Raw genomic sequence first — 24,564 nt, 5'->3', positions numbered from 1 at the left:
ACCGTGGGATTGGTATGAGGAGGTTTGTCTGAAGAGCTTTTCCGAAGAGGTTGGGACAGCTTTGGGTGAGGTTGAGGGTGCGGGCCAGTGTGTTTGTGTCCCAGATTGGGGGAGAGATGAGGCAGGATCCCCAGTGTTTTCTGTCGCTACATCTTCTTTTCACTGTTGTTGCCTTGGCCTCGAGGAGCGTGCTTGGACCACCCTGGGGGCTCATCCTGGATAGGGAGCAGCGAGTCTGGTGAAGGCGGAGTGACGGGCCCAGGCTCCCCACCCCCAGGTGCAAGCACACACCTCACCGCCAGCCCTGACCTGCCCCTCCTGCCACTTTAAATCTCAGAGGCTCCCTGCCCTGCCCCTCCCACCTCCCCGCAGGCTGCTTATCTGGGTCCTGGGGCAGGGGCGGGGGCACTGGCCCAGCCTCCTGGGTGCGGGAGGCTCTGTTCCTGGTTTTGTTTTTGACATGGAACTGGGCAGGCAGCAGGAAGGAAGCTGGGTACGTGTCTGGGGTCACGGCCACACTGTGCAGTGAGAGACACCTGAGGTTGAGGTCTGGGACAGGGGGGCTTCAGGGCTGGGGTGCTGTGGATGAGAGGGGGCCACAGGTCGGGAGCACAATTGCACCATCCCTCCTTCACTTCATAGGCCCCTGAGAGGTATCTGGCTGGGGCTGTTTGTGGGGAGGAGGGTGGATGAAGTGGCAGCCACTTGGAGCGCTCACAACTGGGCCTGGGCTCACCTGGCTGGGAAGACACGGGGGTGCTGCCTGAGAGCACCTTGGAGCTGGGGCCAGCATGAGGAGGACCGTGTCCCAGGTCTGTCTGGCCTGGTGTACATAGGCCGAGCGCAGCTTTGCGGGAACCTGGGATCCCTAGCTGCCTGTGGGTCTGGTTTCCAGCCCGGTCTGGGTCAGTGCCCACCTGTCTGCACGCTAGGCTGTGTTTATCTGTGTGTGTGCCGGCGTGCGTCCGTGCGCGCCAGGACCTGCCTGTTAATGTAAGCACAGCGCACATGTTGTGTCCTCGCGGGTCAGGACTGGTGTGTCGGGGTGGGGGGTGGGGGGTGGGGGTCCCGTGTACCCTTGTGTCTGTAGATCTCTGTGGGTCCGAGTCAGCATGAGCACCCGAGTGTTTATCAGTGTGTCGTGGTCTTTAGCCTGCTCACCAGTTTGTGTGGCTGGGTGTCTGCAAGGAAGCCCCCTTGGGGACAGAACGGAAAGGGAAAGGAAACCGGGAGATGGGAGGGGTTAGCCATGCGGGCAGGTGGCACAGTGGCTTTGGTTCGTCCCGCCTCCTCCTGGGACACCCTCCTTCCCTTTGTTTCCGCAGGCCTTGGGTTTGGGGCTCTCCTGACTTCCTCCTGAGCCCCGAGCACCTGGTGTCCTAGCTCTCCGTCCTGGTGGCACGCCGCGCCTGGCTCCAGGTCTGCTGGGACCCGGCCTCCCTCGCCGCTCATGCCTGCTCTGTGCCCCCTCCCCAGGAACGCCAGCGCCTGGAGACCATCCTGAACCTGTGTGCGGAGTACAGCCGGGCCGACGGGGGGCCCGAGGCCGGGGAGCTGCCCAGCATTGGGGAGGCCGCGGCGGCGTTGGCATTGGCAGCCCGGAGGCCCTCACGGGGCCTTTCAGGGGCCACAGGGGCCTCTGGGCGGGGCGCTGAGGAGCCTGGGGGTGCCCCCCAGCGCCTGTGGGAGTGTGTGGAACGCTCCGACGAGGAGAACCTCAAGGAGGAGTGCAGCAGCACCGAGAGCACCCAGCAGGAGGTGGGGCGGGGTGGGGGGCGCCTGGTGAGAGGGGCTGGGGGGCAGAGGAGGCCGGCGTGGGGGGGGGGCTGAGGCCTGGGGAGGGGGAGGTCGCCGAAGGGGCAGGTTTGGGAAGAGGCTGGGGACGTGAGGTGTAGAGGTGAGGCGGTGTTGATGTGGTGCCCAGGCTACGGGTATGCTTTCTGACGGGCCTTGCCGTGGGGCCTCCTCCGGGCCTGGCGCTCAGGGGTGAACGTCCATTGCCTTTGGCTGAGCTGGTTTTGCTTCCCTTGCGGGGAGGAGAGTTGGCCTCCTCTCTCGGTCTAGCTACCCCTTCCAAGTGCCCTGAGGAACGGGGCTCCATTCCCTGAGTCTGATCATGGAAGGCTCCAGGCGCCCCCAGCTGATGGCTTCTCTCCCCCTGCAGCATGAAGATGCACCTGGCGCCAAGCTCCAGGCCGAGGCGCTGGCCCTGGAGGAGGAGCGGGCTCAGGTGCTGGGGCGCGTGGAGCAGCTCAAGGTCCGCGTGAAGGAGCTGGAACAGCAGCTGCAGGAGTCGGCCCGGGAGGTGAGCCGTGGGGGCCCTGGCTGCACTCTTCCCCCCGCCGAGGCAAGGCCTCTGGAGTGGCCTGAGTCCGTCCGCCTTGACTGGCTCTCCCGTGGCCCCGGTGTCACCCCCAGGCTGAAATGGAGCGGGCGTTGCTGCAGGGGGAGAGGGAGGCAGAGCGGGTGCTGCTGCAGAAGGAGCAGAAGGCAATGGACCAGCTGCAGGAGAAGTTGGTGACCTTGGAGACCGGCATCCAGAAGGAGAGGGACAAGGTAACGCACAGCTGGCCTGGCCTGGGGCTGGCTACCGGTGGCCTGGGGGAGGGGCAGTGCCTCCTCTAGGCCTCTTACCCCTTCCCTCGTCAGCCATCCTGCAGACCTGGCGGTCCCTGTGTTGCCCAGGAGCAGGGGGCCTTGTCCTCTGTGGAAGGTACCAGCTTGAAGGGCACTGTCAGGGGCTGGTCTGGGGTCTCCTCTGTCTGGGTCTCTGTGCTCCCTGTGGGTGCCTGCCATTCCTGGTCCTTCGTGGCCCTTCTAGGCAGTGCCAAAGCTGCTGCTTGGGCAGTGAGCACAGCCTGAGGGACTGGTGCTGGGAAGTGGTTCGGAATTGGGTCCCTCCATCTAGAGAACGTCTCCTGCCCGGCATGCCTCGGGTGCTCAGGATGTGATCTCTGGGAGATGGCCCTCACGTCTCTGCTTCCCCTGAGCCTTCAGGATCTGCAGCCTCCCATCCCAGGTGGTCCCAGCTCCCGCCCCCGCCCCTTTCAGATCCCGTGCCAGCCTGCAGGGGGCGCTCCGTCCCACAGGGGCCGTGCCCGCCAGGCCCGAGATGCCCAACAACGTGCCAAAAGCTCTGGAGTGTGGAGCCGGGCCGCCTCTTTCTGGACTTGACAGTATTTTTTCCAAGAATTAATTTTCCTGAATTTTTTTGAGAGCGTCTTCCTCCTGTCCCAATTTTGAGAATCTTAAAAATTCTTTGACATCCCCCCATTTTTTTTTGGAGCTTTGGCTCTGGCCCCCAAAACCACACTCCCAAATTCTGTGCCAAATTAACTCCACGCTTACCAACCAGGCCTGCACTAACGCCCCCTCTAATCACTGTCCTGGGCTCTCCGCATGCCCCTAACTGCCAGTGCCACCCAGGCAGGGCTGAGCCACGCCTGCTTTCGTACTAACTCCAGGGGCACTGCCGTGCCCTTGACCTCTCCCCGTCTAATTCTGCCTCCTTCCTTTCTTGGTGTGGGACTCCAGGGTTTTGATCAGAAAGGAATGGACAGGGGGCACAGCTCAACTTTACTCAATGGTGCATTGGCAGGAGGGGTCAAGGTTGGGGGAAATGCCTAGCCGGGGTGCTTCTCAGCCTGAAGAGTGCCCCCCATTTGGAAGGGTCCCGGGTGCCACCTCCATACAGCAGGGAGAAGCCGGCTGTCCTCTAGCCATCTGCCTCCCTTCCCTCTGTTGCTTTCGGAGCTGAGGGGTCTGGAGGTGCAGCTGGGGTGGCATGGCCTGGGGAGGGTTTGGACGGGTTCTCTCTGCCACACCGTGGCTGCCCTTCCCAGCTTCCCCCCTGGGGTTTCCCAAGCTCAGATACCCTAACCGGAGGGTGGGAATGAGTAGGCCTCTCCCCTTCTCCCACCCCTGAGCCATCAGGAACATAGGGTGTTGTAAAGGCTGAGTCCAATGAGGGGGAGGTTCTTGGACCCCAGGAACTGGCCTGATTGGGTCCTCCTCTCCCTGGATGGGGGGGTGGGTCGGGGGAGGGTGGGGCAGGATTCCGCATAGGGACTTACTTCACGTAAGCTCAGCATTTCAGAGGGAAGCTGCCTAACTTCCTTTTTCACTGACCTGGCATCACTTGGAAGTCAGGACAGTGCCTTCTCTCTGAGCCCAGTTATTTGAGGTGGTGGTGGGGGGTGGGGGTGGTGGCCGTGGGGAAGGTTCACTTGGCTTTCCTCCCCAGCCCACGGCCCCACTCTGGTTTTGGAATCAGTAATCATAGTTTCTCCTCTGCCTGTCCTTCGGAGGGGTGACTCACCAGCTCCTCCCCTTGTCCCCCTTCCCGCCCTCGGAGGTGTCATCTCGCCCCAGACAGAGCTGTCCACCTCCTCTCTGTACCCACTCCTGGGGCTCCTGTTGCCATGGCAACGGCCGAACTAATTGCAACCCTCTCCTGCTGGAGTTCGGCCTGCAGCACCAGCCCCCCCCCTCCACCCTGGGCAGGAGGGAGGGAGGCCCTGGGAGTCGGGCTGGGGTCCTGCCGCCGCACTGACTGCCCGGAGCTTTAACATCTGCAGCTTTGAGTCACTCCCGGCCCCTGCACTTAACCCTCGCCGGCTCTACCCTTTGCCCCAGGGTGAAATGTTGGTCTCCAGGCGGTGGAAGAGGGGGAGAAGCAGGGGCCAGAGGCTGGGCGTCTGTGATGGGGAAGCAGCTTCGGCCTTGATGGGTTTGGAGAGAAGACCGAGGGCTTTTCTTAGGACCTCCCCAAATAGTTTCTAGTCCAGAGGACTCCGAGAGACCAAAATTTCTGCCCGAGACCCTCCCGTCTGGCTGTCGTACGCGGCCCCCTGCACCTGCGAGTGTCCTGCGCCTCTCCCGTGCTTCACCCCTCCCACACGCCTTCCCCCTCTCTCTTCTTCTCTCCCCTCCCGCGTATCCTCCTCTGTTCTTCCTCGGCTTCTTCCCCCCACCGCTCTGCCGCTCCCCGGCTCTGGCTCTCTCCCTCCCTGGCCGCCCCCCCCATGGCCGCCGCTGCCCGCGGGCCGGAGTTGAGGAGTGTGTGTTCTGTTTCTCCCCTGTGCCCGCCCTCCCCCCCCCTCCCGCCGACCAGGAGAGGGCGGAGCTGGCCGCGGGACGGAGGCACCTGGAGGCCCGCCAGGCGCTCTACGCCGAGCTCCAGACGCAGCTCGATAACTGCCCCGAGTCAGTGCGGGAACAGTTACAGGAGCAGCTGAGAAGGGTCAGTTTCACCAGCCCCCCTTCCCTGGCCCCCGAGGGCCACCCACCCAGAAGAGAGGAGAGCGGTGGGACGGGACCACCTGGGCCCTGCAGTACCTGCCGGACACCAGGGTCGGTGCTGTGGCTTGGAGGGGACCGGGAAGGATGGGGGGAGCGCTTTTCTCCTTTCTGCTACTCCAGGCACTGATGCTCCGCGCAGGGGGCAAACCCAAGCAGAGGAAAGGGGGTTGGGCGGGGGCAGGTCCCTTCCCCGATTTCCCTGGGGCCAGCCCTCAGAACTCCCCCGCCCCCCTCTGTGGCCTGGCCTTCCAGGCCCAGAGTGGTATCCCGAGCACCGCCCGACCCCCTCTGTCACTGTCGTTCAAGGAGGCCGAGGCCCTGGAGACGGAGACAAAGCTGTTTGAGGACTTGGAGTTCCAGCAGCTGGAGCGGGAGAGCCGCGTGGAGGAGGAGCGGGAGCTGGCCGGCCAGGGGCTGCTCCGGAGCCAGGCCGAGCTGCTTCGCAGCATCACCAAGAGGAAGGTGCGCGCCGCCCCATCCCCTGCTCAGAGCCAGCGGGGAGGTTGGAGGCCAATGAGTTGGATCCCAGCTGATGACCCCCTAAAAGCTAACTTTACCTTTCTGAACCTCAGTCTCCCTCTCTGCAAACCAAGAGCAGGCTGTCAAGAGAATGAAGCAGGACGGTGTGTGTGAGGACAGCATGGGCCCTGAGGGTAGTCTGAGGGCGCTGGGCGGACGGCAGGGGCTGTTAGTGAGTGTGGGCTCCCAGGGGAGAGTGGACAGGGCTCCCGTTCGGAGCCGGCCCTGGTGGGCAGAGAAATGAAAGGTGGAGATGGGGGAGGAGGAGGCTGGGGGGAGGCTTGCTGCTCGTGTAGATCTGTCTGTCTGGTGGACGTGCTGGGAAACGTACAAGGTGCTGAGGTCTGGATATTGAGCCAACCGGTGGTCCTAGAAAGGGCATCCCCTAGGCTCCAGCTGTGGCTCAGCCTTAGCTGAGCCAGAAAACAAGGGGATTGTGTATGGTATCCTCACCGGTTCTGGAGCTCCAGATGCAGTGATCCTCTGCTCCTGACCTCAGCCAGCCCAGGACAGGGTGTGTGTGTGTATGTGAGGGTGGGGAGTACATTTGGGAGGAAGCTTGTGTTAAGTCGGGGAGGAGAAGGGGGAGGATGGTCCAGCAGCTCACGTGCCTGCGACGGCTGGAGTGAGTGGGTGGGAGGTGAGGGCAGTGAGGGGTGTTGAAAAGTGGTGGCTGGGGTCTCGAGGGCTAGCCTGAGTGTGGTGGTATGTGGGGAGCTGCTGGCCCTCCCCCTGCGTCTGGATCCCTTGCCCCTCTCCCTGAGTTTCTCTGCCTTACAAATGCATCCGCTTCCAGATGCGAGACAGATGGAAGGAAGGAAGCAAGCTAGCATTGCCCAAGCACGTGGGTGTGTGCCAGGAGGCTTTCTTGGGTTATCTTATGCCAACCTTATGATGCTCTCACAGGCCAGTGCTCTTATCCTCATTTTATAGACAAGGAAATGAGGGCTCAGAGAAGCTACGTATCTGCCCCACACCTCTCGGCTTACAAGCTTCAGAGTCAGCATTGGACCCCAGGCCCGCCTGGCCTCAAAGTATCTGTTCCTTATGCTGTACTGCCCTGGGGCCAGGGGCTGGCACTTCTCCAGCCTCTTCCTCTTCCCTTTGGAGAGGATGCAGCCGGGAGCCCTAGATCAGCTCATCCCATCCCTTTGAGGTCCTGGTGGGTATAAGCTCCAGGGAGTTTGGGAGGGGTCAGTAGGATTGGACTCCTGTTCTCTCCTCCCCATGCCCACCCTGGCTCCTAGGAACCGAGCTGAGCCACTGGGACCCTGGGGGGTCACATTCTTTCCCTTGCTTTCTCCTGAGCCTGCTCAGCCTCCCCTCCTCCCTCAGCTCCCAGTGTCCCACCCGTGCCAGGCTGCATCTGCCCTGGTGTCTGGTGCTCCCGTCTCCACTGTGATCCAGAGTGGTTCAGAGTCCTGGTTTTGGAGTCCCAACAGATTTGGTTCTAATCCCAGCTCTAGCACTCATCAGCTCCTAAATATGTCAGTGTTCTTCTTTTTTTTTTTTAAGATTTTATTCATTTATTTATTTATTTGAGAAAGAGTGTGGGCACATGCGCACTCAAATGAGGGGAGGGGCAAAGGGAGAGGGAGAAGCAGACTCCCCGCTGAGCAGGGAACCTCACATGGGGCTTGGTCCCAGGACCCTGAGATCATGACCTGAGCCGAAGGCAGATGCTTAACCAACTGAGCCACCCAGGTGCCCCTATGTCAGTGTTCTTATCTGTAAAATGGGCATAAAGGTACCTGCCTCAAAAGAGGATTAAATGAGGTAACAAATGCAAAGCATTTAGCAGAGTTCTTGAGTACTAACAGGTTCTCAATAAACAGCAGATTTTGCTGTGGGGATTACCCCTTGGGCTGACCCCAGATCTAGGACAGCTCCCTTCTTCCCTCCCTCCTTGCTCACGTCTTACTCTTAAAGGTGGTGGTTTAAGGCCACTTCTTTCAGGAAGCCCTCCTAGGATTAACCCAGCCCATTTTTTCCCCCATCCCCCATCCTTCTCTCTCACGTTATTCTCTTTTCATTTCCTTTTAGCACATGGTTGTTGAGCCAAGCACTGTGCTAAGTTCTACTGGGGATATGGAGGCAGAATCTAAGACACTGACCCTGCCCTTGGATCGGACAGCCTGGGCGGGGTGGTGTTCATAAGTACCCGTAGTATGAGGCAGAGGGCGCTACAGAGTCATCTGAGCACAGAGGGAGGAGCAGAGAAATTGGTGATTGAGGAAGGTGTTGGGAGAGGAGGTAGCGCTCCGTCAGGTCTTGGAGGATAAGTGAGCCCTCGGTGGTGGAAGGTCGGGGCCGCTCTCCCGGGCTAAGGGGGCGGTGTTAGAAAGGCCTGAGAGCATGCAGCTTCTCAGCTTGCTGTACCCCGCGGCCAGGATTGGGGGGACTCGGTGGGGGCCCCGTTCCAGGAGCCCTCAAATGCTGGCTTCGGAGTCCCTGCTCTGGCCTGTGAGTAATGGGGAGTCACTCAAAGATTTTGAGGAGAGGAGTCATCTAATCTTACTGGTGAATTTTTAAAAAATTATTCAAGTAATATGTATATATTTTTAGAAGGGTTCGAAAATTCAGATAAGCAAACAAAAACAAACCTCCAAGGCCATTTTAAGAAGGTATCTGTGGCAGTGTGGAGCCCACCAGACAGTCGAGAGAGTGGGAGCGGGAGGCTGGTGAGGAGGTCCCGGCCGGGAAGGCAGCAGACTTGGGGGGGTGGCGGTGGGGGCAGGGCAGGTGGGGAATTCTTCACTGCACCCCGGGTTCTGGACTCGCTGACGGCAGGGCACAGGAGTTGCTGGTTGAGGGAGGGCTGAGGGGAGGAACTGACCGTAGTTGCCGGTTTCCCCCGGGGTGAGTGGAAGCCAAGCAGAAGGGCTGGTTGATGACCTCCGCCCAAGCCACGGGTCTTCCCGTGGGCTCAGCCCTGTTGTCTCCCAGGCCTGACTGACTGGCCCCCCTCTCCTCCAGGAGCGCCTGGCAATCCTGGACAGCCAGGCGGGGCAGATCCGGGCCCAGGCAGTGCAAGAGTCGGAGCGCCTGGCAAGGGACAAGAACGCTTCCCTGCAGCTGCTGCAGAAGGTAGCCCAGGCGGGGTGGGCTGGGGCGCGATGGTGGGAGACGTGTGTGGAGGCCAGGCGGGACCCGCTTCCCTTGGTCCTCCCCCGTGCCGTCACCCCCACCCCGTGCTGACTCGGCCCCTTGGGGCTTGTAGGAGAAGGAGAGACTGACTGTGCTGGAGGGGAGATACTACTCACTCACAGGAGGCCGGTCCTTCCCGAAGACCACATCCACCCTCAAAGAGGTAACGAACGTGCTGGGCTTGGCCCTAGCTTCAGGCCCAGCGGGTCTCTCGGGAGGCTCTGGAGCCACATGGGGCACCTTCGCCCCTGAGGTTGAGTATGGGGACATTTTCCTGAACTGGAGAGGTCTGAGTAGGAATGGCCCTGACGTCTGGGATTTGACCCTCTGTGGCCACCAGCTGCTGCTTTTCAGATACCTTTCTGGCTCGGAGGAGCTTACTGATGCTGCCATTTGGGGTGATTAAATACATCTGGGGGATTCAGGAGGCATGAGTGGGGAGGACAGGCCGCTCGGCGGTTTGGTAAGGGCTAGGGCTGGGTAGATTCCCCTTGAGGGGGAGCACAGGAATCTAGGGGTCCTGACCTTGGAGCTCCTTGGGCTTCAGTCTAGAGCTACGCTCTTGGCTGAGAAGTGGGCTCTGACGTCCCTTAAGCCGTTCTTTCCCGAGTCTTTGCATGCCTGGGGTGTAAGTTCCAACCAGGATGTGCCCCAGTTCCCAAGCTCTTTACCTGCCTCACTGCACTGAGGCCTGGGGCGGGGTGGCTGGGCTGCGTGAGGGGAGAGGCCCCTCACCATGTACCCTCTCTGTAGGCTGAACTGCTCATCTCCGAGTCCTCAGAGATGGGGCTGGGATCTGCAACTCTGGTCCCTTTCCCAGGGTCTTCTGAGCCTGGGGCCTCCTCTGTCCCCCTAACCCCACCTGCTTCCACTCAGCTCAGCCCCAAAGCACAAGAGGTAATCACAGCTAACTGCCTGCCCTGCTGTGCCCACTGCCTGCCTGCTTGCTGAGCTCCTGCCTACAGCTTCCCCCACGGGCCCAGCTAAAGGGCGCGTGGCCATTACCCTTTGGCCAGAGTTTGTGAGAGTGTGAGTGTGTGTGCCACCCTGCTGTTCCGGAGAGGGCCTGCGCAGCCCGTGCAAAACCAGAGCACCGATTTGCATATTAATTTGCACATGTCCTGCATGCCATTCATCAGTTCTCACAACCCACTGGATCCTCCAGCTCATTTTCCTTTTCCCTGAGCCCTGGAGGACAGTTGCCCTCTGGAGCTAGGCCAGGCTGGGGCTCCCTCTGGATAGGGCAGGCTTAGGCTCTTGTGCACTCAGCAGCATTTTGGATGCCTGCCATGCCTGGGACACCTAGATAAGCTCCGGGGTCTAAGGATATGCTCAGGGACTATGCCAGGCCCTGTCCTCCCACCCCACAAGCTAATGTGCTAGTATCTCTCTCCAAGTACTAACCCATGGGCACTGGGCCCATTTTTCTACTTGGGCTTTGAGCTGTTTCCTGCTAAGGTCTCTCTCTCAGAGCCCGTCTAGCTCACTCCCTAGTGGTGTCTCCATCCCACCCCTTCCAGCTCCTGCCCCAGCAGATGGGGTGCGAGGAGATGCTCGGGAATGGTGGCTGGTACTCCATGGACGCATGTGTATGTGCCCCACTGGGGATGCCCAAGGTGTCGGAGACAGAAGGGTTGTCTGGGAGCCGGGTCCTGATCCTCAGTGGACTCTTGGAAGGCCTTCCCTCGGCTTCTCCTGTCCCCAGCCCAGAGCAAACCCAGGGGTGGGCCTTCAGGGTCTGCCTGGATGGCAAGGCAGCTTCAAAAGGTAGAGGTCAAGAAGAGCCTTCAGACTGTTCTGCCTGCCCTTTTCTGGTCCTCCCTTCCCCCCACCCTGCCCACAACAGCTGTCTCCGGCCATGGTGGGCAGCTGAGCTCCCCACCCCTGCTCTGGATCTTGTATTGAATGGAGTGGTGGCCCTAAGGCATGGAGTTTGGGTGTTGGGTACCTGGTTGTACCCTGTTAACCTCTTCTCTGCACATCCCTCCCCCTCCCACCGGGCACCCTAGGAGTATGTGAGCCTGGCAGAGGTTCTCCAGCTGTGCTTCCGCTTGGACCCTCATGCTTCTGCCACCTCCCCCAGCGTGCTCGCCCAGGCCCTGCCTGACAGTGAGGTACCAGCCACGGAGGGAGCCCACCTGGGCCTCCTCGTGGGTGCCCAGATGGTGCCTCAGGCCTGGGTGGGGCTTGGGGGACGACAGGGTCTGTCTCCAGCGGTGAGGGAGAAGAGCAGCGGGCATAAGGGGGGTGGGGACTGGTTTCTTCTCTTCCCGGGGGGGCCTCGGGCGCTGCAGCTCCTGACGGCTCAGCGAGGGGCAGGCCTTCTGCTGTGGCGCCAGGGCGTCCTACTGAGAGGACTCGCCTTCCGGGCTGTGCAAGGCTCTGCTGCTCTTCGCTTCCTAGGATTACCCTTCCCTTGCCCACGGGCAGGGCCATCTCTTGGGTCGCAGCTCCATTAACCTCTTGTATTCCCTCCCGCATCCTGGCCTTCCCCCAAGTACGTGACGCTTGAGCAGCTAAAGGCGATGTGGGGCGCCTCGCCCGTGCCCACAAACCCTGCGCCCGGCCTGCCTTTCTGGGCCTCTGCCTCCCGGCACCTGGTTCCCACCACCTGCCTTCCTCCCGTGCTGCCCTCTTCCTCCTCCTCCGCTTCTCTCACGCCTTCACCCAAGGTTGGTGGTCTGTGTGTTCCTGCCACCCCCAGCCCGCGGCTGGTGTGGCTGTGCGCGTGCGTGCGTGCGTGCGTGTGCGTGCGTGCGCGTGCGTGTGTGCGCGCGCCGCCCCGGCTTCCCGGCTTCCCGGCTTCCCGGCTTCCCGGCTTCCCGGCTTCCCGGCTTCCCGGCTTCCCGGCTTCGGGGCTGAGGCCAGCCCCGGAGTGCGTAGTGCCTGTGGGCGCCGGCCGCCGCCGCCATCGGGGCTGGCGGAGCGCGAGTCTCCGGTCTGGGAGTTGTGTCCTGACTGTTCCTCTTTGCCCTCGGCGTGTTCGCAGCAACTGTTCTCTCACTGTTTTTCTCCTCCTTCTCTCTATGCTGTCCTTTCTCCCTTTCTCCCTTCCTCCCTTCCCTTCCCTTCCCCCTCACCTTCCTGCTTCCCCCCTGATCGAGGTCTTCCTTTACTCTTCCTCCAACCTACCCCTCCCCGCTCCCTCCCCGCCCCGCTCCTCCCCGCCTGCTCTCCACGCCCGCTCCCCACGCCCGCTCCCCACGCCCCACGTCCCACTCCAGATGGAGGAGCTGCTTCTCCCTGCCGTAGACTTAGAGCAGTGGTACCAGGAGCTGATGGCCGGGCTGGGGACCGGCCCCGCGGCGGCCTCCCCGCGCTCCTCTCCCCCGCCTCTGCCCGCCAAAGCTTCCCGGCAGCTGCAGGTAACCCCTCTCCCCCTGCCCGCCCCTCCCCAGCCCTGCTCCTCTCTGCTCTGGGTACCTCCTGCTGGTCCAGCGGTCACATAGCGCCACCTTAGATGGGGGGGCGGGGGTGGCAGTCAGTCGAGTCAGGGCAGAAAGGGGCCTCTGGGCCCTGAGGTCTCCTCACAGGCAGCGTCCTGGCCCTTTGGGCAGCTGGAGGGCCAGCCTCTGATCCACCGATGGCTTAGAGGATTGCCGGTCCAGTGGAAGGGCCTTCCCGAGGCGGGGACCAGGGTGGGGTGGGTCTGGTGCCTTGTGCTAGGGCAGACCACGGCTCCGCTCTGTCCCCGGCAGCGCTCAGGCCCGGAGTCTCTCCCTCGGTCACCCGGGGGGGGGGGGGGGATGATGATGCCCTCTTGGGCCTCTTGCAGTTGGAATTAGTGTGGCTGGCATTTTGCTCTCCGGGTCTCCCCAGGAGTGACACTTGGGGGCAGTACTGGTGGGACAGACTTTGAAGTAACAGCCATGAGGACGTGCCCAGGCCTCCTCAGCGTTTCCGTGCAGGGTACAGGCGACCTGAGCCTGTAGCCAGCTGCTGACCGTGGCATGGGGAAAGGGGTCAGGGCGTGCTCCACTGACCTGCGGCTGTGCCCAGGACCCCAGCGCCCAAGATTCCCTCCTGGGGTGCAGGCACCGCACCTCTACGTTTGTGGTCTCAGCTCTAATTCCATGTTCCCTTTGGGAGGAGTTCGATTCTTCTAGCACGTAAGGTAGCTCTATTTGTATGTGTTTCGATTCATGTGATCATCAGCAGTTCACTCTCTGATCTTACAGAGCAGACACTGGGGCCCAGAGAAGATAAGTCATTTCCCCAACGCCCCATGACTAGGAAGTAGCAGAACCTGTGCGAGGTGTCAGGGTTCTTGACTCCAGACCCCGTCTTCAGCAAACGTGAGGGCTGCGAGGGAGCTTGGCCGTTCCTTCGTCTAGCTCTGCTCCCTCCTTTTGCAGATCTAGGGCTCAGAGCCGGGAGGTACATGGCCCAAGGTCACACAGCCTGTTAGTGGCTCAGGCTGGACCAGAAGGAACCCCGGCCTCCCATTGGTCTCCCGCACAGCTCTGCCCAACCAATGTGAATGCCACCTCACATGGGTCGATTTTCTGAGACCTTTTCTGAGATCTCAGTCTGAGATCTGAGACCAGGGATTGGTCCAGAGAGGAGCTGCCTGGAAAAGGCTTGGAGGCTACCAGTAACACCGGTCCGTTGGGCTGGCCCAAGAAGCTCAATGCTGTTGTTGGCCTGGTGCCGGGGCGGGACCTGGATCACAGTCAGCCTAGGTGACATGGGGGTGCTGGCTGGTGGGGGAGCTGGAGCTCACCAGGCAGGATCTCTTCCCTCCAGGTTTACCGCTCCAAGATGGATGGTGAGGCCACCAGCCCCCTGCCCCGGACCCGCAGTGGCCCCCTCCCCTCTTCCTCTGGCTCTTCTTCCTCTTCCTCCCAGCTCAGCGTGGCTACCCTGGGCCGGAGCCCCTCCCCGAAGGTCTGATGACCGTGGGCAGGCTGGGTGTGTGGCATGGCTGGGGTAGGGACGTGGAGGCTGTGCCGCTGGGGAGGGGTCAGAGCCGCCCAGGACAGCCTTGGGAGGGGGGGTCTTCCGAGCCCCAGGTCCCAGTGCTCCGTTCTCCCCGCAGAGTGCTCTACTCACCCAGAACGGGACAGGCAGCCTCCCTCGCAACCTGGCGGCCACGCTGCAGGACATCGAGACCAAGCGCCAGCTGGCCCTGCAGCAGAAGGGTGAGTGGCTGTGGGCCTGCCCCCCCCCACTCTCCCCGGGGGGCCCTGGATATATGGATATATACCCCCTCTCCCGCCCCGTGCCACACCTTTCGCAGGGTGTCTTTGCTCTAATGGAGTTCTAGGCAAGCACAGAAAGAGTTTAGATTCAATATCTGAAGAAGAGCTTCCTGGATGTCTATCAAGAGACTAAGGGTTGGGGGCCGTGCGATCCTTCCCAGAGAGCTCAGCAAAGAAGGGAGATGCTTGTTGGTCTGAGCCGGGACGGACATTGCCCTGTCTGGAGGCAGGGGGTGCACCTGTTGGCCTCCAGAGGTGGTTCCCTAAGATACCGGCTCTGGGGACCCAGGAGTCCTTGTTGCCTGTGTGCATTTTGGTCGTTTTGAAAGCCCACGTCTGTGCGTCTCCCTCGTCTCATCCCCTCTGTGTCTCTCTACCCTACCCTCCGCCCGGGGCCCCCACACCAGGCGAGTCGCTTCCTGCCGAGCCCCCCCCAGCCGACAACCCAGCAGGTAGAACGTTGGTCACTGGGGGCATTGCTTTGGTCAGCCAGCCCCGCCTGGGCATCTGCATGATGATCCTGCGCAGGTCCTCGCTGCTGCGCCCCCCCCCCCCTCCCCGCCACCGGCTGAGCTGGGATGGGGTGTCCCCTGGCCTTGCCCCTCGAGCTGGGCTCGCTGTGCCTCAGCTGTGCTCTGCCTTGTCTCCCCTTCCTCCCTGCTGGTGTTGCTCCTGCTTATGCATCACTGCTGGGGTTGCATGGACACCCTGCTCACGGACCCCCTCCCCCACCCCTTCCCCTCCCCAGCAGGCGGGGGGCCGGGGGTGCATGAGCCCTGCCCTGCTCTTCAGGCCATGGTTGTGAGCTGGAGGCACCGCCGGGGCAGGGGCAGTGCCCTGTGGGGCTCAGGATGCAGAAGGAGCACTGAAGCCGGACGATGTGGCCGTGGCCGGTCGTGCAGGCGACCGAGTGCTGGCAGGGCAGCCGGACCTGGGGCTGGGGAGGGGGGGGGCTTTAGGGAAGCTGTGGGGGCCGAGGGGTGGGCCCTGTGCTGATCTCTCCCTGCTCCCCTCTTCCCTCTGTGATGCTGCCAGTGTCCCCCAGAGGGCCCGCCGTGACTTTGCCCCCGTCCGTCCCGCAGGGCAGCAGGTGATCGAGGAGCAGCGGCGGCGCCTGGCCGAGTTGAAGCAGAAGGCTGCCGCCGAGGCGCAGTGTCAGTGGGATGCCCTGCACGGGGCGGCCCCCTTCCCGCCGGGCCCCTCCGGCTTCCCCCCGCTCATGCACCACTCCATCCTGCACCACCTGCCGGCCGGCCGGGAGCGCGGGGAGGACGGCGAACACGCCTACGACACGCTGAGCCTGGAGAGCTCGGACAGCATGGAGACCAGCATCTCCATGGGCGGCAACTCGGCCTGCTCGCCCGACAACATGTCCAGGTACCCGCCCCGGGGGGCTGGCCCTGCCTCTGCCAGCCGCCTCCCGGCCCCCTGATGCCCCCCGCTCTCCCCCTCCCCCTCCCCCAGCGCCAGCGGCCTGGACGTGGGCAAGATCGAGGAGATGGAGAAGATGCTGAAAGAAGCACACGCGGAGAAGAGCCGGCTCATGGAGTCCAGGGTGAGGCAGGCCGGCGCCGGCCGCCCCCAGCCCCTCCGCCCCCAGGCTCCTCCAGACCTTCCCTCAAGGAAGAAAGGGTTTTAATTGCGTTCTTCAAGTGGAGGAGGCCTGGCCACGTGGCAGGTGTCGCAGCTCTTAGGACAAGAGGCGGCAGGCAGCACAGTAAGCGCTGTCCACCGTGAATCTCCCCAGCGGCGCCTTCCGGCCTTTGCGCGTTTGCCTCTGTGGGTGTTTTGGCCGCCACGGGGACTCTGATTCTGGTCTCCCCACCCCCAGCGGCAGGTCCTTCCTCTTGGGGATGGCGAGGAAAGGCGGGAATGGGGGCTCAAGGGGTAGGACTAGAAGAGCAGGCAGGTGTCCAGGCCAGAGCAGGGGTGTTGGCGGAGGGGATACGGGGGCGCTGGGGGCTGAGGAGCCCGTGCCTGGGGAGGGGGTGGGGGGGTCTGTCTCCACCCTCCGGGCGCTCTGCGTCTCTGGAGGTGAGAGTGGGGTTTGGGGGGTGGGAGGCAGCCGCTAGGCCAGCCAGAAAAGAAGGCCTCTCAGTCGTACTCCCGTCGAAGGAGGGCATATTCACAAGCAGCTCTTGGCAAACAGAGAAAGGAGACTCTGCTCAGTTTTGAGCTGGGAAGAAATGGCAAACAGGAGCTCACGGTGTGAAGGTCGTTACTGTTGATGAGGACATAAAATGTCACTGACGTGCTTTGTGTTTGATGATTTGGTTTAAGGACTTTTAGACTCCTAAGAATGGCTTCTGTAAGTTCATTTTTTCCCCCATAAAATTTGAAGTTAGATTATACATGTTTGTTATTTGGCTTCAAAGGGCCTTAGTGATGATTAGGGAAGGAGTACTGAAAATAATTCAGTATCGGGAAAAGTCACTTAGGTGACGTGTGTGGTAGGAATTCAGATAAGTGTAAGAGCCCCGCTTATTCGGTGCTTCTGTCCTGCCGGCATACGTGAGGGGCGGTTTATGTACACGACCTCGTGTAAATTTCCCTATAATCCCTGAAGGGAGGCGCCCTCGGCCCCATTTTACAGATGAGATGGCAGAGGCCCAGGGGGTTTGAATGATTTTGTCAGGCTCACAGAGCTCATCCGGCAGAGCCCGGATCCGAGCACTTGAAAGTGTTTAACCCGACCGGCAAGGTGCTTGCAGAGGGTGGGTTCTGGGGGTGATGCTCCCTGGTGCCAGGCTGCCCTCTGAGGTGGGTGCCTCCCACAGCTCGGCCCCAGCCTGAGGAGGGGCGCGGGGGAAGGGGCGGCAGAGGGCAGCCGTGGGCGCCGACCGCTGGCTTTGGGGGCAGGAGCGGGAGATGGAGCTCCGGCGGCAGGCCCTGGAGGAGGAGCGGAGGCGGCGCGAGCAGGTAGAGCGGAGGCTGCAGAGCGAGAGCGCCAGGAGGCAGCAGCTGGTGGAGAAGGAGGTCAAGATGCGGGAGAAGCAGTTTTCCCAGGTGAGTGGGCGCCCGGGGGTGCTGGGCGGTCGGCTTGAGGGTGGGGCTGGGGAGGAGCGGGGACAGCCGGCTAGCCCTGCGGGGCTGTAAAGCGTCTGCTCCAGAGAAGACTGCTGTTGGCTCAGTACAAGCAGAATTCTGTTTGGGCCTCGTTCAGCCCCCAGGAACAGAGACCTGGGTGCACGCGCACGCGTGTGTTTGTGTGTGGGGGGTGAGTGGGGTGTGTGTGGTGTGTGTGTGGGGGGGTGTGTGGGGGGGTTGGGGGGGTGTGGTGTGTGTGGGGGGGTGTGTGTGTGTGGGGTGTGGGGTGTGTGTGTGGTGTGTGTTATGTGTGTGGTGTGTGTGTGTGGTGTGTGGGGGGGGGGGTGGGGGGGTGGGGTGTGCGTGCGTGTGTATGGTGTGGTGTGTGTGTGTGTCTCGTGGCTGTCCTGGCCCCCCCTGCACCAGACTCGGCAGCCCCAGGCCGCCCACCAGCAGATGGTGTCACTCGGACTTTGGTTTACATCTCCGAGAGAGAGCTGTACTCATTCTGGAACGGGACTCCTGAGCTTTTTCTTTGCACAGATTTGAGCAGGACAGTTGAAGGTGGAGGGAGAAGTGAGGTTGTATAGGGAGCTCCACCCATGTCTCTCGTGGCAGATCCTGCCCCCCTCCCCACTGTGAGAGCCTATGGGACTCGGGCTAGTCCTTCCTGCTGGGTCTTATAAAGCCCCCCAACCCCCAGGGTGGGGGTCCTGTGGGATCTTCCCCAGCAGTGACCAGCGACCACCGCTCCCTGATGTCCCATGAGGCAGCAACATGAATTCTAAGGGGTAGGCCACCTGGATTGGGTTTGGGAATTAAGAAATAACCAGGGGGCGCCTGGGTGGCTCTGTCAGTTAAGCGTCTGACTCGCAATTTCAGCTCAGGTCGTGATCTCAGGGTCCTGAGATCGAGCTCCACGTCGGGCTCCGCCCTGAGTGTGGAGCCTGCTTGGGATTCTCCTTCTGCCGCTGTCTGCTCACGCTCACTCTCTTGCTCTCTCTCAAAAAAATACAAATAAAAAAATAATCAGAAACTCTTGAGTTTTACCTCCGCGCTTGGGATCCGCGTCAGGAGTCCAGCTCCCCTGTCCTGCCCCAGTCCGTGGCCACTTTGCGTCTCTCTCCCCGACAGCCCCCCGCCCTGGGGCTCAGGTGTCGCCGTAGGGGCACTGGTGCCTGCTGTAGGAGGGGACACAGCCAGCCCGTCTTCGGGGTACCTCCTGAAAGTTGTGTGTTTCGTTTTCTAATTGATGATGTTTCCTTTTCCGGCCATTCTAATGTAGAGGAGGAGTAGGAGAAAAAGTTCTAGTTGGTATCAGAATTTTTGAGATGGAGCAGACCTTAGTGATGATGTAGTTCGAAGCCCTCGTTTGCCATATAAGGAAAGGGAGGCCCAGAGGGGCCATGAGATCAAACATGGTCCGATGAGAAGTCATAGGCCAGATTGCTTATTGGGCTTTGTTTCCCAGAGCATGCCCACCTCTGGCCTCTTGCTTTATTCCGTTCAGCCCAGGAGGGAGACCAGGGACAGGGACAAGACAGGGATGGCTGTCCTAGGTGGGGAAACTGAGGCATGGAGCCACTCAGCAGTTTGCCCAGGCCGGGGTTGCATCAGTGCGGGCCCGCTAGGTCTCTGCTTTTGCCACACGCGCTCTGAAACCAGGGTGACCGCCCCGGGGCAGGGAGGGACTGGTGGCAGCAGTGGGGGTTCGGGACTGAAGCCAAGGGGCCTGGACAGGGGAATGACGCGGGGAAGAGGGGAGACTCTGCTGACGCTGCCCTCTGTTCCCAGGCACGACCTCTGACCCGCTACCTGCCAATCCGGAAGGAGGACTTCGACCTGAAGACCCACATTGAGTCGTCGGGCCACGGCGTCGATACCTGCCTGCACGTGGTGCTCAGCAGCAAGGTGCGAGGCCTGTGTGGCCCCGGGCGCTGGGGAGAGGACCCTGGAGTCTGGGCACCTCCTGGGCCTTCGGAATAGTGGCCCCAGTTCCTGCCCTAACACTGGTGGTCTCTGTCCCAGGACCTGGTGTGCTGGCCTGAAGAGGTGTGGGCCACAGCCCCCCCAAATCCAGGCCCAGGCGACGGCTTTTATAGTGCCGCTCAGGGAGGAGAGGTCTGGGGGCTACGCCCTCGGGTCCTTCCTCACTCCTGCTTCTTGCCAGGTCTGCCGCGGCTACTTGGTCAAGATGGGCGGCAAGATTAAATCATGGAAGAAGCGCTGGTTTGTCTTCGACCGGCTCAAGCGCACCCTTTCCTATTACGTGGGTGAGTTCCCGTCAGACCGTCTCGGAGCCTGGACCCTTGGGCTGTCACCCAGGACAGCTGGTCTTCCGGAGGGAGGCCAGGCTTAGCGGTGTGGGGCCGGGGGCTTGAGCTGGGGCTTGTCCTCCCCTCCCGGACGGTGTACAGACTGTACTCGGTCCGCCTTCGGTTTTTGTTCATTCGCGTATTCGGCAGTATGACCGAGCATGGAGTAAGCTCTGGGCACTGCTTGAGGCCTTGGTGACGAGCCGGGTGGCTACGGCTCTGTCCCTTGGAGCTTGCCGTCAGGGAGGCAGATAGTGGGCAGACTGGGAAAGCCAGGCAGGATGGGTGTGCTGTAGGGGACGCCCAGGCTCCGTGGGCGTGTGGAGGCCGGTGGCTTCCGCCTTGGGCACGTCCCCTCAAAGGCTCTAAGACAAGCAGCTGAGCGGGGCCAGCGAGCGCTCGGGACGGCCCTGGGGACAGGCCCCCTGGCGCGTCCTGCTCCCTCTGCTCTCCACGCTGCCTCCAGCGTAGTCGCCTGTCCCTGGAGTTTCCTCTGGACAGTCCCCACGCTGAGCGCAGGATGCTGTGTGGCACACAGGTCGGGAGGGGCCAGGGCGTTCTGCGGAGCAGCCAGTCCTGAGATCCCAGTGGCTCAAAACCGCAGCTTCCTTTCTCACCCGCTATGAGTCCGGGTACCCTGTGGGTTGGTGGGGGCTCTGCTCCCCTCTGCGCCAGTGTTCCCTTTGTTCGAGAGCATGCATTTTTAGAACATTGCAGGCCACAGTGGCAGAGAGTAAAGAGAAGACCAGTTGCACCTTGCATGGGCGTTAAATGCCCCGGCTGGGGTCTGTCCTCAGGTCACTAGTGGGGCTGCTCAGCCAGTCACCCAGCTCCATCTAGCCATAAAGCCGGGGAGAGCAATCCTGTTCAGAGCCTGGAAGGAGAGGGCCTAAGTGTCTGGTGGCAGAGACACCCAGGCCTGGAGTGCCTGCCTCCCGTCTAACCTGGTCCCTAACCAAGTGCCACCCCCTCCAAGAGGCCTTCCCTGATTGCCTGGGCCCTGGCTGTGCGAGACAGGAGAGGCAGAGGCCTGTGTGTCCCCATGTTTCCACCTGGGCTGGAAGGGACTTTGTGGGCATTTGAGAGAAACAGGCCTGGGGAGAAGAGTTTCATTTCAGGCATGTTGAGGTTGAAGTGCCTGGGGGCACCTAAATTTAGGAGCCAGGTCAGGGTTAAAGTTGATTGTGCTGGAATAATAGTAATGGCAGGTCATACTCACTGAGCGCTGCACGAACCGGGTGCCGCGCTAAGCACTCTGCCTGCATCGCGTTGCCTTTTCATCATCATGTGCGGGAAGCACTGTTTTATACCCATTTTACAGATGAGGAACATAGGTTCAGAGAGGTAAGTAAATTGCCCAAGGTCTCACAGCTACTAAGCTGCCAAGCTAAAACTGAACCCAGGCGGCTCGACTTCGGAGCAGAGAAGAGGGAAAGAAAGGGCTGAACCCTGGGGAAGGAGGAGGAGGGGCTGGCCAAGGGGGAGGGCAGGAGGCGGGAAGCCACAGGCCAGGTGCTGCGCTGGCGCTGGGCCTTCACGAGCTTCCTGAGGGTTAGTGAAATGAAGATCACGTTCTGCAGAGGGGCGGAAACGGGGAGGGAAGCCAGCCGGAGGAGCCGGCATTTGTAGGCAGGGAGTGTTGCCAGTGATGAGGGACACTGCAGAGAGGCCAAGAATAATGCGGACCCAGAGGCCTTTGTGTCCAGGGCGGGAGCCAGATGGCACAAGATGAGGAGAGGTGGGTGGTAAGGAAGTGGGGGCTGGAGCTGATGCGGTTTCCAGCGAAGGAAGAGGTGGGAAGGGGCTGCTGTTGGAGGGAAGCAGGTGGGGCTGCATCCTTGTCCCAAGCGCAAGTGTCCGACGGAGGTGGGCCGGGGGCCTGATCGGGGCCCTGGGTGTGACTTGCCTGCTTCTGCCTTGAACTTGCCATTCTCCCTACCCTGGCCTGGACCCTCCTCCCACTAACTTGGCGGAACCCCTCTATTCTCTGGGGTCCAGATCAGATACAGCGTCTGATCTGGCCCTGCCTCACCGGGAACGGGTCCTGCCCTCTGCCATATAGAACCCTTGCCTTATAGAGGCTCTGTCTGCGCTGTGATCACAGAGGCTCTGGCAGGTGCCAGACGCTGTGCCAACCACCTGCTTCTCATGACTGCCTCGGACGTGTAGATGCGCCCTTGCCGTTCCCAGCCATGCCCAAGGTCGCGTAGCTCATAAACGCCCGTATGTGTGTGCTTTCCTCCCCACTAGAGGGTAGGTTCCTAAGAGAAGGATCTCTGATTTCTGGTGACGCCAGTGCCTCAGACTCACTGATTCAACACTGAGCACCTACTGTGTGCTAGGCACATAGTTGCTGTTGGAGGAGGTAGACCTGTGAACGGGCAGAGGAGGGCTCAGATTCAGCAGGGTCAGCTCTACAGAGGGACGTCCGTGCCGTGGGAGCCCAGGAGCGCGTGACCGGGCACCATAGTGGTCCCATTCGCAGTGGGTCTTGAAGACTACTTAGGAGTTGGCCAAGGGCACGGAGACTATTCCAGTGTACACAGAGCTTCCGGTTAAGGGCCCGAGAGAAGCTCCGCCTGGCCGGAGAGAACTTGGGGCTGGTGCCGGGGAAGGACGCGTGAGACCGGACCAGAGGGCAGTGGCCTGTAAACAGCTTTTGCCAAGCCAAGATGGCAGCAGGGTCCCAGTGAGGGAGCAGCAGAGAGGCTGGCGGGCTGAGGCAGCAGGATTCAGTTTGCTTGAGGAAGCTCACCAACTTGTCCTTAGGGAAGGGGAGTCGAAGGGGCAGAGGGTGGGGCGGGGGCACGGGAGGAGGCTGAAGCTCCTGGCTCAGGGACTCAGGCCTGAAATGACACGGGGGTGAGGGTGCACCCCAAGGGGCAGCCTGTCAGCTGTCACTGTCTGAGCTTAGTTGACGGTGTGACCTTTCGGTTGTGAACAGTGTTTGCCTTGAGACGGCCCAGGCCCTAGGCTTTCCCTTGGCAGTGACCTGTCCCTTCCCGCCGGCTCGGTCACCTCTGCTGTCGGCCCCGCTCCTTCCTGTCCCCCCACTGGCCTCCAGATGCCACATCCTTCCTTCTGGTTTTTACTATTAGACTTGAATAGGTAAATGCACTCCTACAGTTAAAAAAACACGTAAGAGGGTTTACATTGAGAATTATGCCTCTACTCAAAACAGGTAACCGTTTTTATTAATCTCTTGCGTACCCTTGTAGTTTCTTTAGAATGTAAACAAATGCAGAGATTCTTACTCCTTTTCTAAAGATTTATTTATTTATTTGAGAGAGAGCATGAGAGGGGGGAGGGTCAGAGGGAGAAGCAGACTCCCTGCCGAGCAGGGAGCCCGATGTGGGACTCGATCCCGGGACTCCAGGATCATGACCTGAGCTGAAGGCAGCCGCTCAACCAACTGAGCCACCCAGGCGCCCTCTTACTCCTTTTCTTACACAAAAAATGGCATACGATATGTTCCTTGTTTTACTGTTATTCTAGCAGATCTTTCTATAGGAAATATATTGGATACATTTGAAAGGTGTATTTCTGAATCTGTATTTTTTCCACCCTACCCCATGAGGTGTTTCTCTATCATTTAACAGAGGTCTAGTATCCCATCCTGTACTAAACTCTAATTTATTAACCAATCTCTACTTGATGGACTGGTTTCCAAACTACAAATATCGTTGTGGTGAACAGTCACGTGTTTGTTATTTGTAAGGTAAGTGTTCGTAAGTGTAATCATTGGCTCAAAGGGCAAACACCTTTCTCATTCTGGTAGACTTGGCCAGATCCTCCCGAAGGGTTTACCACTGTATACCCCACCTGTCATCTGTTAGCCCACCTGTTTCTCCATAAACTTGCCCAAAGCGTGTTGTTTATTTTTTGCATATTTTTGCCCTTCTCATAGGTGCGAAGTGGTATCTCAGGAGAGGTTCTAATCTGCCTTCTCTAATTCTGAGCAAGGCTGAGCACGGGCCATGTCTTCAGGACTCCCTGGTGGGCTCGGTTTTGGAGTCCTGGGAATGAGCCCGTTTTCCCAGACGGGGAAGCTCCATCGGTGGCCCCTCGCCTGAGGGATGCTGGGCCTCCTCAGCCCGGCCCTATTTTCTTTGCAGACAAGCATGAGACGAAGCTGAAGGGGGTCATCTACTTCCAGGCCATCGAAGAAGTGTACTATGACCACCTGCGCAGTGCGGCCAAGGTGAGGGCGGGCCGCAGGGGAAGGGGTGCGCCCAGCAGCCTGTCTTCTCGAGTCCTGGACCCCTTCCTCAGCCTCTTTGTAAACTCTCTCTTGCTCTCTCCCTCTCCCCTTCTCAGAAGAGGTTTTTCAGCTTCCCTGTGGTGACTGAGGTACCCCTCCCTCCCTACCTGTAACCAGAACTGCACATTAATGCCTCCTGGCCCCTCCTGGCCCCTGACCCCTTACTCTCCCCACCCAACCCCCTTCCCCGGGCCTGAGGGAGGAGCAGCGGGGGCTGCAGGGAGCCCCTGTGGGCCTGAGGGGCTCGCTGCCCCCTCTCCTGAGATGACAGCAGGCCTGTGGGGAGGTAGGTGGCGCCAGAGGGATGGCTGCGAGGGGGAGGAAGGGCTTCTCAGGGACGGGGTTGGGCTGACGGGATTGATAAAGGGGACAGGTGTGAAGGCTGGGCTCTCCGCCCTCATGCAAAGCAGCCTCCCTGCAAGCCTCTGGTGCCGCCTCAGCCCTGATCTCTGCTCCTCTGGGGTCCTGGGCCCAGCATCCCACTTGCAGCTTTTCCCATCTGCCCCTCTGGTGCCGAGGGGAGGCTTGGGTCCTCACTGGAATAGGCCTCTGCGTCTGATTCTGTTGATACTCACTTTTGTGCCCAGGGGTGCCCAGAAACAGAGCCCCCCCCCCATGGTAGGGTACGGCCCAGGTGTGAGGAGGGGAACATCTCGGCCTGGGGCCCCCTTGACGGGTGGGCACTAGGTTTGGGGCCTGTTTGGGACTCCGTCTCGAGCTCCAGGGCACCCTGGAGCCAGGGAGGGCAAAGGGCAGACGGAATGTCAGCGGTGAGCCCTGTCTTAGACCTTCC

The 24,564-nt window shown here is 60.9% G+C and overlaps 1 protein-coding gene across 20 annotated transcripts in view; it reads left to right on the top strand.

The window, feature by feature from the left end:
* The window catches only part of PHLDB1 (pleckstrin homology like domain family B member 1), a 44,869-nt gene that overhangs the window by 19,078 nt on the left and 1,227 nt on the right, over positions 1–24,564 (top strand). For 6 of the 20 annotated variants that reach the window (XM_054512248.2, XM_054512242.2, XM_054512243.2 and 3 more), the window contains 19 exons: positions 1,477–1,758; positions 2,165–2,305; positions 2,419–2,556; positions 5,114–5,242; positions 5,608–5,763; positions 8,797–8,907; positions 9,041–9,130; positions 9,721–9,864; positions 11,466–11,639; positions 12,192–12,332; positions 13,714–13,854; positions 14,006–14,108; positions 14,576–14,620; positions 15,251–15,545; positions 15,633–15,723; positions 17,028–17,174; positions 18,990–19,106; positions 19,366–19,468; positions 23,626–23,711. In XM_054512248.2, coding sequence (XP_054368223.1) covers positions 1,477–1,758; positions 2,165–2,305; positions 2,419–2,556; positions 5,114–5,242; positions 5,608–5,763; positions 8,797–8,907; positions 9,041–9,130; positions 9,721–9,864; positions 11,466–11,639; positions 12,192–12,332; positions 13,714–13,854; positions 14,006–14,108; positions 14,576–14,620; positions 15,251–15,545; positions 15,633–15,723; positions 17,028–17,174; positions 18,990–19,106; positions 19,366–19,468; positions 23,626–23,711 — 2,634 coding nt within the window. Of the gene's footprint in view, positions 1–1,476; positions 1,759–2,164; positions 2,306–2,418; positions 2,557–5,113; positions 5,243–5,607; positions 5,764–8,796; positions 8,908–9,040; positions 9,131–9,720; positions 9,865–11,465; positions 11,640–12,191; positions 12,333–13,713; positions 13,855–14,005; positions 14,109–14,575; positions 14,621–15,250; positions 15,546–15,632; positions 15,724–17,027; positions 17,175–18,989; positions 19,107–19,365; positions 19,469–23,603; positions 23,712–23,827 lie in introns of those variants that run through there. The other 14 variants (XR_010407093.1, XM_064577363.1, XM_054512245.2 and 11 more) reach the window with 13 other exon arrangements.

The sequence above is a fragment of the Mirounga angustirostris genome, unplaced genomic scaffold, assembly GCF_029215605.1.
Source record: "Mirounga angustirostris isolate CCGP_5_RB_7025 unplaced genomic scaffold, mMirAng1.0.hap1 SCAF_13, whole genome shotgun sequence".
NCBI lineage: Eukaryota > Metazoa > Chordata > Mammalia > Carnivora > Phocidae > Mirounga > Mirounga angustirostris.
The sequence above is the reverse complement of the archived record's forward strand: the minus strand, read 5'-3'. Positions and strand labels throughout refer to the sequence as shown.